We start from the raw sequence: 16,401 nt of genomic DNA, 5'->3' as shown, positions 1-16,401 counted from the left end.
CTCGTCGTTGAATAAACGTGGATGTTTTGGCAAATATCAGCATGTAAGTAGAATAATTTCATAATTACGGGGGGGAACGGGGGTCGACACGGCCCTATCAATAAATAGGGGAAAAGATAAAGGGGCACAGGAAAAGACGGTGCTTTTGCGCTGCCGCTCAAATACACTTCGTGTAACAGCGATCGGCACCAATACCATAACCATTCTTTTCAATTTTTCTTGCTGTCTACGCACACAACAGCACTGAAATATACATACATAGGTCCCAATTGCTAATGAATTTTCTTCTGGAAAACGAACTGTAACGAAGAGAGCGTGCGAGTGATTTCAGGGGACTGGGGAGATCTGGACTAGCTCACTCGACTCAAATATTATTGCCCTCGATCACCGCTGGAAATATTTTTTTTTCATTCTACTGATAAGAACAGATCATTTGTTGTCGAATCTCGGCTACGACATGTACAACATGAAAATTTCTCTCCTGACCGTTCTGGCACTGATGCTGGCTGTCTGGACTGGCGCTGTAGCTGGAGGCGGGTAATCCAAGTGTACGTCGGAGAATAATTATAATAAAAGAACTAACTTTCAGATTGTGTAACAGATCCCGTGACAATGCTGTGCATATTGGATCCCAATCAGGGCTAATAACCGTGTGCAGCTCAATCTCTATGTCTTCTCCTGTGCCTGTCTTGAATAAAGTTGAAACGTGGAACCCTATGAAGTTTTTTTTTTATACCCGGTACTCACAGAATATAGGGGCTTATTCGGTTTGTGTAGATGTACCAACCAGATGGAAGCCATAATGTATACAAATTATTGATCAACATCAATTGCCGAGTCGATATAGCCACTGCAGTCATATTGCTTAAGGGTTAAATAAATCATAAGAATATATACTGACTGAATATTGGGTATGAGGAGAGTCGCGCCCTATGCCTTTTTGGGGTACCAACAACATATTGTTTCAGATATTGAATAGATATATTGTATTGCTATTTTATATAATTGATAAATATTCGTATTTCGTTTTTGTTACCCTAATCCTTCCTTAGTTTGTCAGCTATATTTAACTGCTGCACAAATGTAACCACCGAAAAGGCCAGCTTGGCAACCTGTAAAGGAAATTTTGAGTCAATCAGAGTCGAAGAATTGTTAAGTATCTCATTTCCTTACGGTGATGTTGGTGTTCAAGCCTATGGGGAATATAGATCCGGCGGTGAAAGAGATCGGCATCTGGGCATTGTGCAGGAAGTAAATCAACGAAGATTTATATCTGCGACTTGAGCTCTTCCAGTGGGAGTGAAATATGGCCAAGGCCAAGGACTCACAGTCATCCTTCAAGAGGTCACAGGTGAAGCAGAAGGGAAACGTCTGAATAATCAGGCCATTTATATACGCCGCTATAGCCAACTTTGCCCAGAAGTCGGCAAAGAAGAAAAGATTGAGCATGGTTATCCCCAGGAGCAGACCGATAAGCAGGAATTGCACAAAGATGATGGTTTCGATCACAGGACGCATCACAGAGACGTATCTATTGGGGAATTCAGAGGGCAATCACTTAAGAATTCAATTGATTTACCTTAAATTTATACTCAAGAATAAGTTTGTGATCCTTAATACAAAACACAAGATCCTCATTGTTTTCATAATCACTCTTACGAGGGTCCGAGCAAAGGTTCTCGATTCTCTGCCTGAGGAGCTTTACGTGGCACCGTAGAATCAGACCGTACAGAAGGGGAAACACATCCATCATATATGTCTGGCTAACTATGCCGTTCATGGGTATTAGTTCCAGCACTGAAGCTATCCAAAGATTCATTGTGCTCTCGCGCCAATCAATGAATGGATTGTAGAGGTGAAATGGCAGCACTCCCGAAAAGATTGCCGTGAAAAAAGTCGATAGCGTGTAGGCGGTGTACATAAACTGGTAGATGAGATAGACAATGTTGCATCGTGCCACCCAGCGATGCACCTCCAGGCGCTCCGTGATGTTGATGCAACGCTTGTCCATGCGGCCAAGGAGCTCCTTGATCTTGTGGTAGCGCCACATATTGAGTCTCATGATAATCATCTTCAAAGGAAACCCCCCTGCGTTGATTCCGACCTGCAGCACTGACAGTGCTTCACTTGGAGATAAGGTTTTCAACTCCACGAAAAAAGTGATGAAGACTCCGATTGGAACGTAGAGAATCCACCAAAAACTAATGACAATCGTCAGTATTATTCTGAAGGGTTTCCATCCTTCTTGCGGCGGTGTCCATCCCATTAAGATCATGGCGTACTCAAGGTACTTGAACGCCTCTGGCGAGGACATAAGATTCCACGGAAGTGGCTCTTTTAACAAGTTAAACAGCATTGCGTTTCGATGGTGCTTGTATGCGTCTAGCCCTTGACTGGGAGTAGACATGGCAAAATGTCTGTATTTATACCATCTCCTTGAACACTGGGCTACATCTATCGCCTTTTCTGCCACCCTGCTAGCTCAATGCATTTCCCTGACAAATGTGTAACTCTTCCCACGCATTTCACGCATAATAATAATTGGGGACCATTGGTTTTGCAACTTTGTGTCTTTTGCTTACTGAATTCTTGATTCAATAAATACTTGCAATGCGTTTTCTAAATCGAAATTCCCATTTTCCTGACCTAATATTCTACATTATTCGAAGATAATAAGAAAATATTCTGCACGTGGAAAGCCTGCATGGGTAAACATATTGATGGACTGTTTTATACCCGGTACTGCAGAGTATAGGCCTATATAATTAAGGAACAAACTTGCAGTTTCTGCAATGATTGGATCCCAAGCAGGACTAATAATCGTGTGCAGCTGTGTCTCTCGTGAATAAAGTAGAAACGTTGAACCTCATGGGGTCTATTATATTTTTACTTGAGCTTTTGAAGCCTCCTGGTTCTGCCCTTCATAAGAAAAACTCTGCCGCGGCTGCTGTTAGTCTGATAGGTAGGTATGTATGTATGTGTGCGTGTGGCAAATCACATTAGACATTCCATGCCCCTGGCCAGGAGTTGGGCATGTGCGTCCTTCGGCTACTTGTAAGAGGTCCCACAGACCATTGCAGACAGATTGTTCTGCCCTATCTAAGGGTATACATTATTTAATTTGTCCACCTTTTTTGCTATTGTCTTTTCTGTGGAAACAGCATACGTAAAAGTCGCTATAGGGTAGGCGCTATAGGTAGGCTTCCGATTTGGACTACTTTTTTGCATATTTTTTGCAATAGCACCAGTCCTTCTGCAAGGGTATCCCAAGCTTTGGCTTCCACTTTCTTTCCCTACTTTCGTGTTTCATTTACTTTCTCTTTTTTGTGTGGGCCGGGGGGAAGAGGGTCTACCCGCTGGCGGTCGTGTCAAGTTGAATGAACATGGACAAGTTTTGCCACTTCCATTCCTGGCTGGCGGGCAGACAGGCGGTGCGGAGAAAGTTTCTGTGCTGTATCTCGCATCAGAGTTTCGGAGAATTTCTCCCGGAGACCAGACCCTACACAACCCCCCCCACCTCACGTACCTTTTGCGGCTGCTTTTGGCTCATTTCAAATACATTAACATTTTGACCTTTCGGAAAAAAGTTGGAGCTCAGGCTCGGTCCCATCTCGTCTGGAATTTAATTTCAAGTTGTGTGCAGATTGCGCAAATCACACGATTGCCTCCATCATGTTCTTTCGATTCGGGGCATGCCGCTGCATACCTGCAGGCCCAAGGATATCGTAATCCGAACACACGTGTAGCGGGAACTTTGCTTCATCAAACTGAAAATTGAATTCACGTAAGCCCGGAGAAAGTCACACAAAAATGAGAATTAAATTCACGGGACACGGCGATGCAGACGGAGACGTAGATGGAAAGGAAGACACGTGGCAGAGGGACGGACGGACAGGCGTGAAACGTCGAACGTGTCAAGGTCAAGTTACCATTGTCCTCGTCGTCATTCTGCCTTTTTCCCTTATAGCTTGCCCCATTCAGCGCCTCCTCCTCCTCCTCCTCCTCCGCCTCCACTCTCTGCACTCCGTCCGTTTGTGCAGTTTTGAAGTGCGCCAAGTCGTTAAATTAATTTCAGTGCACTCGGAAGACAGGAGCACCGTAAATTGGAGCACAGCCAGCGCTCATTTTAAACGGATTATGTGCACGGCATTGGGTGGATGGGGGCTCCTGGCTGGTCCATATACCATGGTACCATGGTAGCATGGAGCTGCTTTGCTTGTCAGAGATTACTGGCAAGTGGCCGTCAAGTGAGGCTGCGTGAGTGGACAGCAAATGAAAGGCAAACAAGTGGAGAGCCATAACACACATAACTTTAAGCCATGTTGGGTCAAAGGGGAGGGCGTAAAGAGGGGGCGATCTAAAATGAGGAGAAAAGAAAAAATACACGATTTTACACGATGCTTTACTGCCACTTGAAAAAATGTTCGTTGGAAGTATTTCAACCATTTATGGATATAAATCGTATCACGATTATTCTGCTCTGTTTTGTTTATCGAGCTTAATTATCAAAGGGATTATTATAGTTTCCAAAAGGCTTTATTAGTTCCTGGACCCCGACTTGATTGTTCCAGATCTGAGTTCCATACCGTCAAGACTTATAAACAAGACAGCTTATTCGTGATATCCATTGGTGTGCTTGGAGCACTTTAAAGTCGGCGATAATATTGTCAAGTGTCGACAGTTTTATCAGCTGCCAGAGCCAAATGCAATTTAAGTGCACTTGCAACATAAAAAGAGCGGAAAATAAAGCAAAGCATACACTCGTATAAGTACGTCTGCACATAGCTCTATATAGATGTGTATGTATGTGTGTATACTAGTGGTATTCCCCGCTGAACATTGGTTTGGGGCATGCCATAAATCTGCACGCAAAAAGCTTCCGGCCTTTCAGCCCAAATTCCTGACGCTTTTCCTCCTGCTGCTCCTGCTCCTCCCTCCCCCTGCCAATCACCCGCTTTCGCTGCCAGCCGCCAGGGGGTGCTTTAATAACGCCAAAGTGCTGCCGCAGGTGTTTGGGCGGGGCGGAGGAGAGGAGAGCGCACGGATAGGCGGGCAACGATGCAAATGCAGCTCAAAGAAGACAGTGGCAGAACACTTGGTGGATGCCACATCCTTTGGCCGTGTCAACTGATGGACAGCTACAGATCAGAGTTGCTTTTACAGCCCACCCTCCTGAATCCCGCCTGTAAAATGTTAAGTGTGGCTGCCATTCCATATCCCTATCCCCATCGCCATCCCCCCTATCCATTGCTTGCTCTCTGCTGGCGTTGTAAATTTTTTATTGCCCTTTGGCAGCTGTATCTTTGGGCGGCTGAGGCTGCTCCATTGAGGCTACCGGGTCACGTGCCACTCTCGACCTGCCCCGACCGACACTTCCTGCGACAAAATCAGCGCTCTGCCATCTTGGCCAGCAATTGAATTCAAATGAAGCCAGGCCAAGCGCGGTTCCCTCAAGAACAAATGCAATGCCATAAATCAAGCATAAAAATTGACATTAATTTCACCCCCGAAAGAGAGAAAGCCCGAAGTGAAATGGAGATGGAGGGAGAGCGGAAAGTCCCCGAATTACGTGCTAGAGACCTGGTGGATTCTTTGGTGAAATTTTTGTCTGATTTGGTGGAATGAATGTGCCAACGGCTTTGTCAAAAGTTATATTTTTTAATTACATACTCTGGGCGTCATTTTGTTCGTATTTCTAACCATAAATCCGATCATTTCCACCTTATTTCGAGATTAAGTGCGCGGATTAGCAAACAATTAGATGAGAATTTCGGCACATGCATATAGCAATTACAGTTAACCCCCTGTACCGGACTGAAATGAGTTCATTACAATCTGTGGTTTTGCTGTTTACCCACATCAATCGAAACCGCAGACATATATAAACAGATAAACTCGATTCCCAGCTGGAGAATGAAAGGGTTGATGGTCCAATAATCACCATATTTGTGGTAAATTTAGAACCGCCCAAGGGGCCAGGGGACAAGTTCTTTTTCCGGTTCGATGCACGCGCGGTAATCCGTGGCATCCAGTCATTGATTGTGGACAGAAATAACTTAAACAGCCAGCTGAAATTGATGGCCTAATGTGCGTTGTATATTCTCTACCTGTGACCATGTTTGTTCGCTCTCATGACGTGTTTTGGCGCTCTTTTCCCCAGATCATCCAGGGACTCGAGCTGGTTTACAATTCCAAAAATTACTCTCTCTCTCTAAATGGAATGGGATTTTTTGGTGTCCTGTCCAGCTTCCAAGTGTCATTAGTCCTGTGATGCTGATGAAACCAAAGTCCGCCGCGTGCGTACACATTGCCATACCTCAGCTAACAGATGTGTCTGGCAGGGACATTGTGGAGGGGCAGCAACAGGGAGTTGCATCCACATGCACGGCAACCGCCATTCCACACGAAAAAAGCAGTTTACCTGCGCGCTGCAGCTTGGCCCTGGGCTTGGGGTTGGGTCTAGGGATTTTCTGGCTAAATGAAAATCCCTTCTGAAACTGACAACAAATACAGCTGATGGTGATAGTGGTGCAGGTGGCTAGTGCTTGTGGGTGGGGCGGATCACAGACAGGAGAGCATGCACGGTGGCAATTACTCATGGAAATACTCGTAGTTCCAGTCTAGCAGCAGAGGGAACAGAGGGGCCTTGAGTGTTACCGTTGCTCTGTGTGTGTCCCCCCCTCATCTTATTTATTCTGCCCTTCGTTTGTGCAAAATCAAAATTCCTATTGTTGTTCTTGTTGTTGCTGTGCCTGTTGTTGATTTTGACCAGGCCCAAGGGGGAACTATTAAAGGGAGAGATCAGACCAGAACGCAACGGAACGGAGCACAGATAAATCCTGAATGTCGATGGCCGTACCCTCGGCCATCGTTTGCATCCCATCCGTTGGCGGTTCTTCTCATTTTTGGACATGCCAGCCATACGAAACTAAGCTACAAATATGCACAAAATCGAATATGATGGCTGCTGCCATGCTTATGGCATCCTCGAGGCCACATGACAATCAGCATGCATTATTTAACAGTGCCCAAACAAACATGCAAAATGCCATAACCGACACAAATTTCTGATGTTCCCTCATCCAGATCCGCCCTGAAAGTGTGCTGTACACAAATCGATCTATTGCTCCTCAAAGTCCCAACAGTACAGTGAGTTTTGGCACTTTCGAAACGTTTGATCTACCTTTGAGGAAGCACTCTTCCAGTCATTCTCTCAGTGTAGGGAATGCTGGCGAAAGGGGAAACCGGAATGCGCCTCGTTTGCTCCGTACGTAGCATATGTACGGGCATGCAGCTTCTCTGTGAATCTGAATGCAGCATAAAAGGCACCGCAGCACACTATAACCGACTGGGGACTTGAACTGGGTTTTGGGGCATATTTTGCGCCAATTTCCATACAAATCTCTCTCTGGCACACACACACATAGCTAGATGCTAGCCCAAAAACACACACATACTGCAATCCCAGTGTCGATCGCAAAAGGGAAGTAGTTTGCATAGTTTGACCCACAACCAACCCCACCCCAAACATCATGGTATGAATGAAACAAAACAAAACAACACAGAAGAAGAAACCCAAAAGGAAAACAAAAGCCCACATGCGATAAAGAACAACAAAGGGCATGAGGGGGAGAGCAGAGCAGAGCAGGAGCAGCAGAGGCAAAAGCAACAGCGACGACAGCAGAGGCTGAGGCTGAGAAATAGAAGAAAATTAAAAAGTAAACACAAAATTTCACGTGCTTCGAATGCAAGAGCAGCGGCCACAACAGAGGAAAGGAAATGTAAGAGCAATAAACGAAGCTGCGCAGTGACCAAAGAGAGAAAGAGAGAGAGAGAGAGAGAGAGAGCGTAGGAGACTGCGCATGTTCGAGCAGCAACAACAACGAGCCAAAGCTCCATGGGCTCCATGGGAATATCTTTCATGCGAGTTTTGTTTACCGTTATGATGACGTATGCATGTGGAGGAGATGCCGGGCATATCCGACTGGAAGTAACAGAATGAGAGAAAGATTAAAAGTTAAACGAGATTAAATAATATTTTAATTGACAAATTCAACATTCGATTCAAGTCTCTGGAGTCTCCTCCTCTGCTCTAGCTCTACTTGATGCCCTACAAATCAGAAATGGTTTGTAACGCTGAGAGTTGGACTGTTTAATCTAAGTTCTCATTCAAGAGTGTTTATTTGAATCTTTTTGAAGCTTAGCCGAGAGTTCTCCCATGCATCTTATTAGTGCGTGTGGAAGAGACCCTTAGCCTCAGTATGGGTGCGTTTGAGCTCTGTCTGTGTTTTGGGGAAATGCTTGATCAGCAGTTTGGCAGATCATGATGCTGTTCAAGAATGTGTAACATAAACAATAGTTGTTTATATACGCGCTTCTATATGAGTTTCACTCATATGCATGGCTTCAATACAGGTTCAAGATCTTATGTATTGGAAGGTGCTTGCCATGGTTGTTGTGGCCCATCGTTTTCTCCCAACACCTGCCTGCTGAAGCTTACTTTGCATGGAGATGAGAGTTTTACTTGCTCTTCCTTGCCTGCCCCCCTTCCTCGTGGCATAGCTTTGGAGTGCGTATTATTTATGCGTAGACATTCTGGCGCCGCTTGTTGTTTGAAAAGAGAGAGAGAGAGGGAGCCGTGAGTGGGGGAAAGAGCTTGCAGCAGAGAGCGGCGCCCGAGAGTTACTCCCATAAATAACCGTTTGCGGCTCTTTGCTGCCTTCAGAAGTGTGCGAAGTGTCGAGGCGAGCGGACGTACGCTCCGTCTGCCGGGTTTTCTTTGCTGCCAGGCTGTTCTCTTATATAGTATATTACACTGCTAAGCACACAAACATATACGCGCACATACACACCTGTACACAAATCGAGCGGGCAAAATGTTGGAGCACGCGCGCGCAAAACTCGAACTAAAGCAAAACGAATCGAAAAGTGCTTCAAAATCCACGTGAAACGGTGCAAAAGCAATTGGGAAAAAAAGATTTCAAATCGAATCAAATTGTGGCGAAATTAAAGTGGAGTTTTCTTTCTTCCTGGAGGAAAAATCAATGCTGTTAAACGTAAACTGACGACGCGCAGATACACACGCACACGAATCGCACACGTGTGTCTCCAGCACAAACACTACGAGACACACACAACCACACGGACAATCGGCGAAAGCCTAACAAAGTGAAAGTAACGGAATTAGCCACCGAAAAGGCGAGGGAGGGAACGCAACCAAAGTGCATAGGAACGCGGCAAAGGAGCTGAAATAAATCCTCGTACATTTTGCATTGCCTACTTTCCAGCTGAGGGAACCACATTCTTGGACTGAATTCCTCTGCTGCTGCTGATGGCCGAGTCCTCTGCGCTAGTGAGTGACTGAGACTGTGTGTGCGTGCTTCTTTGGCTGTTTCCAAAAGTCGGTCATACTAAAAAAAACACAAACAGTGAAGGGGGGGCGGAACTAAAGAGAAGAAGGGCAAAGGCATGCAACGTAAACAGGCGGCCAAAGCAGCCGCCGACGATGTAGCTCCAGCAGCAGCAGCAGGAGCAGCAGGAGCAGCAGTGGCAGTGCCAGCCTGAACAAAGATAAACACGCAAAACAAAGCAAAGTGGGTCAGTGTGCGAGGAGGAGGAGGAGGAGGAGGCGTTGCAACACCAGCAGCATCTTGAGGAGGCATCGACATGTGTCGATGGACAAACAGCAGTACGCGGCACACCACACTCGAAGGCTCAAAGGCAGACAGCTCAAAAGGGTAAGTGTACCGGAAATCCTTGCAAAGGCAATGGCGAAAAATCTGATACGCATACTTAACCTTGAAAAACAGTTTCGTTGAAATGAAGGGTTAGTGGCGGACAGAGTGGAAGAGGAATCGTTGAAAGGGTTGAAAGCGCAGCGAATAGCGTGGGAAGAGGACTGGGAATGAGGAATGGGTAGGTGGAATCAACCTGCTCAAAGATACGAGCTGCGAGTCGAAAAGTAAATGTCGAATCGGCGAAATGGCGAAATGCCGAAAGGAGCAATAAGAAAAGGACAGCAGAGCAGAAAGAGAGGGACAGAGAGATGAGGGGGGGGTGCGAGAAATGCCAAATGGAATAGCAGTAAAATAAAATATCCCCGTGAATGTTGCGCTTGCAGGCGCCATCCCCAAAAGCCCCACCAACTCTTGGCCCTGCCCCTGGGCTTCCTAATGCTCATCCATATCCACACAGAGGGTCCCCCCTCTCTCTGTGTGTGTGTGTGTGTGTGTGTGCCGTCTGATGTGGGTCATAAATGTTACTCCATTTTTATGGCCAACTTGCACACGATGACGATGTCGGAGAAGGCGGAGATGGAGACGCAGGCGATGGCAGAGCCAAAAGCAAAATGAAAGAGCTGCCAGCATAACCAAATGGCAAGGATATGCCAGGAATAAGCCAGAAAGGAGAGCTAGCCAAAAGAGTGGGACGAAAGCGGGAGTCAGCGGAAGGGACATTAAATGGCCAGCGCCAGAGCCGGTTGCACGTTTTCACGACTAGCGAGGGCTGCCACAGCCCTAGCCGAAGCCCGAAGCCCGAAGCCATTGCCAAAGCAAATAAATAAATATAAATATTCATTAGGGTCTCTCATTCAGATTTCCCCAACTTCCAAATCGTGGAAAATGGGAATTAATGATATTAACAGCTATTACCAGATTTCCCCCGCACCCGTGGACCGACCCTCTAGCTGCTCCCGCCGCCCCAACAGTCAGAGCGACCCTCTAGCCAGCTGGCGCTGACCATTTTCGCCTCGATTTCAACTCGAAATCCGCTGTTCGCGTTTCATTTTGTTTTTCTTTTGCCTCTCTCTCTCTCGCTCTCTCTCTCTCTTTCATTGTTCGCATGTTGCATGAAGAGGACCCAACTTTCCATGAGATTTTCTGGCCGCTAATGCAATTGTGGTGCATAGTTTCGGAGCTGGGGCATTCTCACAGTTGCTGCAGCTCAAGTGGCAATTAGAAGGATCTGGGATGACATTTGCCACGGCGGGAGCTTTATGTAATTGCAATGCGGGGGAAGGCAACCTCGCAGCTGTCGTCCCATTTGTGGTTGTAGGCATCGCGTGACCTTGAGCGCCGTTTGGGAGCAGCCGAGCGTATGGAATGGATGTGGATGTGAGTGTGGGTGGCATGCAAATCCATTGAAAGCGCACGGCTGCAGTTCAAGGCTATTTTTACGTTACGCAAGCAACTGCAAACACAGATACACACGCACACGGGCTGTGAGGACTGTCTGTGTGTGTTGGTGTGCGATTGCTTATCCTTGAGCGTCAGTTTAGCGTCGGGAATGTTGCATGCGTGGCGTTGACATTTTCTACAGTGACGAAAGCTGTCGTCAGCCGAAACTCTTTTCCTTTCTTCATTACGTGATTCGATATAAATATATTCTATATATATATACCCAAAGGTGTCCTATGTCGCTGCCCGGCTTATGCAATCCTTTCGCTCTCCTTTCTTCGTTCTCTTCCGCCTACTCCATTCGGGCGGTACGGTTGTGCAACTGGAAGCATCAGCAGCTTGAAGATGTTTTGTTCTGACTGTACTCCAATCAATAAGATAATTCTCTTTCAGTGACTGTACTTTTAAAGCTTTAAATCATTCAGTGATGGAACAAGTTTTGATTTCTTTGGAAAGAATTGCAATTTGGGTGTGAAAACATCTAGAACGCATGGAGATACTAAACTATTATCTATTGCATAGTGACTGTACGCTTTTGGGCACTCCTGACATGGCATTGGCTGAAAAACGTCTTGCTTCTGAATGCAACCGGGGAGTGATATATCCTCTTTTATAGCCTTTCAGAGAGACATGCTTTGTGCGCTGCAAAAGCGACACCGGATATCCTGGCTGGCTGCATTGTATCATTCTGTACTCGCCCCTCCCCCCACCTCGAACCCACCACAAACACCAGCAACCTTTCTCTTGCCTTTGCCTCAATGTCAATGCATATTTGAGGAGGTTTGTTTAATCGAAACGCGGCCAAACTCCAGTCCCGTGTGTGTGGCAGGGTGGCGCCTTTCGGGAGTGGCGTGGCATGTGTGCGTGTTAGCCTGGTCGTGGCTGGCGGCTGGTGGCTTGGCCTTGGAACATAACATGACATAAATGCAGAGCCGTTACGCATTATTAACGTTATCAAGAGTCGATCGCCGTTAAGGCCACGCCCAGAAACTAATGGTTCCCCGCTTCCCAGGGCTCCAACTAGAAAGAGTCCTATTTCTTTCCCCCGTTCCAGTTCCAGTGCTCATTAGAAGCGTCTCAGTGGCATGTCTGCGGCCTGCAGTTGAATTTGAAGTTGCACTCTTGCACACTTGCGGGCGTAAAGGGATGCTAACCGTACTAACCCGGCCGGCGGGGACATTAATTTCATTAAAAAGTTGTGCATCGGAAAAGTTGTTAATTAACGCCTTTGGCTGGGAAAGAGGGCAAACTAAAAATAGAACCGAAAACCAGCGAAAGAGTTGCGGAAAAATGCATTAACGAAACCGAAACTAAATTGGAAACAAAGTTTTCCCTGTTTGCTCCGGCTAATGATCCTAGAGGCCGCCTCTTGCCCCTCCCAGGAATCATCATCCGCCCTCGCATATGATTTGATGGATTTTTGTAGGGGATATTTGGGTGTCATTCATATTGCATTAAGCTACTGAAATTACTCTACAAACAGAAGAATCCATCAATATTTAATGCGGTCCGGGGCTGGTCCGCACGCAATTCCCATTTTGCCAAGAACTTTTGTCAATGCTTACCTTTGAGCTAAGGTCAGACCTTGGGACATGCCTCTGGCAGGATAGTGGAGGTTGGAGTTTGGGTAAATCTAATTTGGGACTTGACCCGTGATTACCGCAGCTATAAATGCAAATCAACCGAGTCGCGGAAACTGCACAAATGCCGCAATATAAACTTGGCCACAAAACAAATCACAAAACGGAAAGGAAAGGAAACGAAAGGAGCAGAATGGAAGGACCCGCAAGGCGAAGGCAACTAAAAACAATTTGCCGTAATCAAAACGAAATCAGCAAAGCGCAAGCCACAGCGTCGCAATGCCGGAAAGTGGAGCACTACACTGGCCGGAAATCGAGCGGGCCAACCGAAGATCGGATGCTCTGCTGAAAAGTATCAAAAATATACGATAAATACACCAAAGATGACAAAAACAAAACAGCATCGAGCAGCAGAAGCAAATGATCCGTCAAGCAGTACATTAAACTCAAACCTGAACGTTTGGTCCATTCTTTGCCCTTGAAAAGCAACCGATCAAGCAGTGCGCTGATGAAACCTGAAGCTTTGGTTAGTTTTACCTGCAAGCAGTTTATTGCCTAAACCTGAAGCTTTGGTTCATTTTGGTGTCTTAAAGCAGTGCATGGCGTGAAACCTGAAGGAGTGGTTCGCTTTCGACCAGCATAAAACCTGAATGTCTGGTTCCTTCGCAAACGCATCTCTTTCTACTTATCATGTGGTTGATATTGGTTAATTAGGCATGATTCTATAAGGAAGTCCTTCCCGAACTTCCAATTAGTCATTAGATCTAATTAGATAGATAGCCCCGATACCAGTTAGAGTATACCAACTGCAGCTGTTGTGGCAGCGCCACCAGGAAGGGGAGGACTGCGGTGGCTAGAGTCAACAAAGAGCCACAGTTCCAGCGACCATCATCCATTCAGGTGCTCCGTCATTATATATTTGTTGTCACTTGAAAAATATTTGTGCTTTGCGCTTGATTTATGCTCTGGCAACAATTGAGACAATAAAAGGTGGAATGGTACGTGGAGAAGGGTATGGCCGGTGAGAGTCCTGTGAACCGAGCAGCGGAAGGCAAACATTGCGGATTGTTGGAGGCGAAACTGTTGCAGGATTCGCCTACAGAACGGGAATGGGGACGGGAACGGGAACGGGAGAAGGGCTTTGGCAGTGCGGAATATGCAAATATCGGAAGAACAAAAAGATAATGGCATCGAGTACCACAACCATGGACAGGCACTTTAGCCGCCATCCAGTGCAGGTGTATGGTGTATCTGCCATTGACAATGGGGTCTACAGGAGGAGGGAGGGCGGCAGGGACGGTGGATGCTTCCTGTGGCGTTGTCACAGGCAGTCGAATGTTTGCATAACGCAACAAAAGCAAAAAAAACAAAGGCTGCCACAAAAAAGGGTTCAACATAAATATATATTTTTACCCACTTGAAAAGTCGACGGGGCCCGACGCAAATCGCATTGATGGGAATCAAAGAAAGGGACAAAGCGAGCCAGCGACGCACACAGTAAGAATCGAAGAGGTGGCAAGAGAATCGAAGGGACAGAGAGAGAGGCAGAGAGAGAGACAAAGGCGAAAAGGGAAAAGGTTTTTGTGCCGAATTAACAATTCAATTTAAACCGACTGACTAAAGTGGGGACCGAGGGAGGGTTGACGGTCGACAGGAGGGAAAACTGCTTGACATCTATTTTCCTCAGGGGGCGCGTGGGGCGGGTGGCTGCCTAGGAGGAAGTGGTGTTTCTTCGACACAGAAATGGGACGGGTTCAAAGGTTGACGCACACACTTGACAATGACAATCGTTTGTTTTGCTGTCAATTCTGGTTGCTGTCGCTTCTGTCTCTGTCTCTGTCTATGACGTTCTTTCTGTTTCTGTGTCCGTTTCCGCCATTGTTGTTGCCTCTGTTGCCGCTGTTGACTTTGGACACACAATTTAATAAAGGCTTAAAGTTGTTGCAAGGACAAAACAAAATACTAAAAGGGAAAGGCAGAGACCAGGGGGCGGGCAGCGCTGGGAAAAGTTTTGCCATTTGCCAGGCCAGAACTTTTCCAAAACAATTGTTGTTGCTGCTCTTGTTGTCGCAGGCCACCTGCCACGCCTCCGTTGCGTGCAGCAAACTCTTTGACATTGTCATAGTCAGTCTTTTTCTTCTGCTTTTTTTTTTGCTGCCGTGGAGGTGCGGCAGACAGTGGGCGGCGCCTCTGCTGTTGTCCTTGCCCCAGCCCACAGGCCCACTGGCCCATTCGCGGCGCTCTCCCTCTTTGTCTCTGTCTCTAAGGCGGTGCTCGGGGGAGCAGCCTTTATTAAATTTTCGCTAGCTTATAATTCAAACTGTAAGCAGACAGCGCACAAATAAAGGAGAAATACGAGGCGTGGCTCTGGATTAGAGGGGTAAAAGCGAGAGAGAGAGAGAGAGAGAGAGAAGGGATGTTGTCTGCCGTTTTGTGAATACCTTTATGCTGGCTAATACTTATTTTCTTGATGTCTTTGCTGGCGAGACACGGTGAGAAATTCCACAAAAAACTCTGCCTTTTTCTAGAGGCAAGAGGAAAAAAGTTCTAAAATGCTTGGCATGTGAAAACCCCGAGAGGCTAATATAAATATATAAATTTATCAGATATAAAACAATTCCCACATATGTATATCCATATTCGATGTTTATAAAGACCCTCTCAATGCCTGATTCTCTGAATGTCTGCTCTCTGCGTGAAATTTTACCCAAATCGCTGTATTTTCTCGCCGTGTAGATGTGCTTTCTTTTCGGTTGAATGGTGGCTGCCGCTACGCCGTGGCCAACCCGTGGCGCAGACGTCACCATCATTTTGTTTGCGTATTTAGATTTTAATTTGCGATAGAAAACTTCTTAATAGGATTCCAGTGTCTCGCCACAGTCTCTCCTTCTGCTCATTCTCTGTCGCTGTTGCTGTCTCTGTCTATCTTTGTGGCACGCACATACATATATGTATACGTGTGTATGTATCCCGGATCCAACACATTAGCAGACATGGAAAATATTGTTTCGACATTCGTATTAGGTTGTCAGCTGGATAGCAGGCTCCTCTCCGGCCTCCTTCCTCCTTTCTCCTACATTCTGATAGCAGCCCGAACTCCTTTGCACACACACACACACACGTACGGACCAAACATTGCCTTCTGCTAATGAAACCTGAAATTCGGGCCAACAGACACATTTTTGTAGGCACTGGCCTGGACCCAACCTGGGAGTGTCTGGGAGTGGCCAGAGGAAGGACTCTGCCAGATTGGTTGGGGGAGAGGGGGTAACAGGACTCTTAAGGCTTTTAGTCCATCGACGGGGTCTTCTTAATTGTTTGACTTGACTTTCCTTTATGATAGCAGCACCCACTCTCTCCGCACTACCTTTCCTTGTCTCCTTGTGGTTGTCTCTCTCTTTCCACCTTCTCCATATCTTGCATATTTTTCCCATCTGTTGGATGCGTGGGCTACTGCCTTGCCTCATGGATGGCCCCATGGATGCCCCGCTGCTGCTGAATTATGTAATAAGCGTAATTGGCTTTGCAAGACGGAAGGCAGTGGGTGGAGTGGAGTACAGCCGGAGTGGAGATCTGACTGAGGGGCAGATCATTTCACTTTTAATTTATTGTGACTTTGATAAGCAGCAAATGCTGGTAAATGA

The 16,401-nt window shown here is 46.5% G+C and overlaps 2 protein-coding genes across 2 annotated transcripts in view; one reads left to right on the top strand and one right to left on the bottom strand.

Moving 5' to 3' along the window:
* Positions 1–1,037: 1,037 nt before the first annotated feature.
* Positions 1,038–2,356, bottom strand: LOC6591189 (odorant receptor 98a). The gene is made up of 3 exons (XM_002015877.2): positions 1,593–2,356; positions 1,174–1,531; positions 1,038–1,112 (listed from the first exon to the last, which is right to left on the bottom strand). The coding sequence occupies exons 1-3, from the start codon at positions 2,354–2,356 to the stop codon at positions 1,038–1,040; spliced, it is 1,197 nt and encodes a 398-aa protein (XP_002015913.2).
* Positions 2,357–8,773: 6,417 nt separating this feature from the next.
* The window catches only part of LOC6590970, a 39,588-nt gene continuing 31,960 nt past the window's right edge, over positions 8,774–16,401 (top strand). The window contains exon 1 of the mRNA XM_002015870.2: positions 8,774–9,737. The gene's annotated coding sequence lies outside the window, so the exon portion shown is untranslated. The remainder of the gene's footprint in view (positions 9,738–16,401) is intronic.

This window comes from Drosophila persimilis, unplaced genomic scaffold, assembly GCF_003286085.1.
Source record: "Drosophila persimilis strain 14011-0111.01,24,50 unplaced genomic scaffold, DperRS2 tig00000002-arrow-pilon, whole genome shotgun sequence".
Taxonomy (NCBI): Eukaryota; Metazoa; Arthropoda; class Insecta; order Diptera; family Drosophilidae; genus Drosophila; species Drosophila persimilis.
This window is presented reverse-complemented; position numbering and strand designations above follow the sequence as displayed.

Bases quoted from the DNA above. Each gene is read 5' to 3' on its own strand.
- LOC6591189 (XM_002015877.2), bottom strand. From the start codon at position 2,356: ATGCTGTTTAACTTGTTAAAAGAGCCACTTCCGTGGAATCTTATGTCC. The intron at 1,532-1,592 runs GTATAAATTTAA...ATTCCCCAATAG, and splicing joins GATCACAAACTTATTCTTGA to ATACGTCTCTGTGATGCGTC. The intron at 1,113-1,173 runs GTAAGGAAATGA...TTTCCTTTACAG, and splicing joins GCTTGAACACCAACATCACC to GTTGCCAAGCTGGCCTTTTC.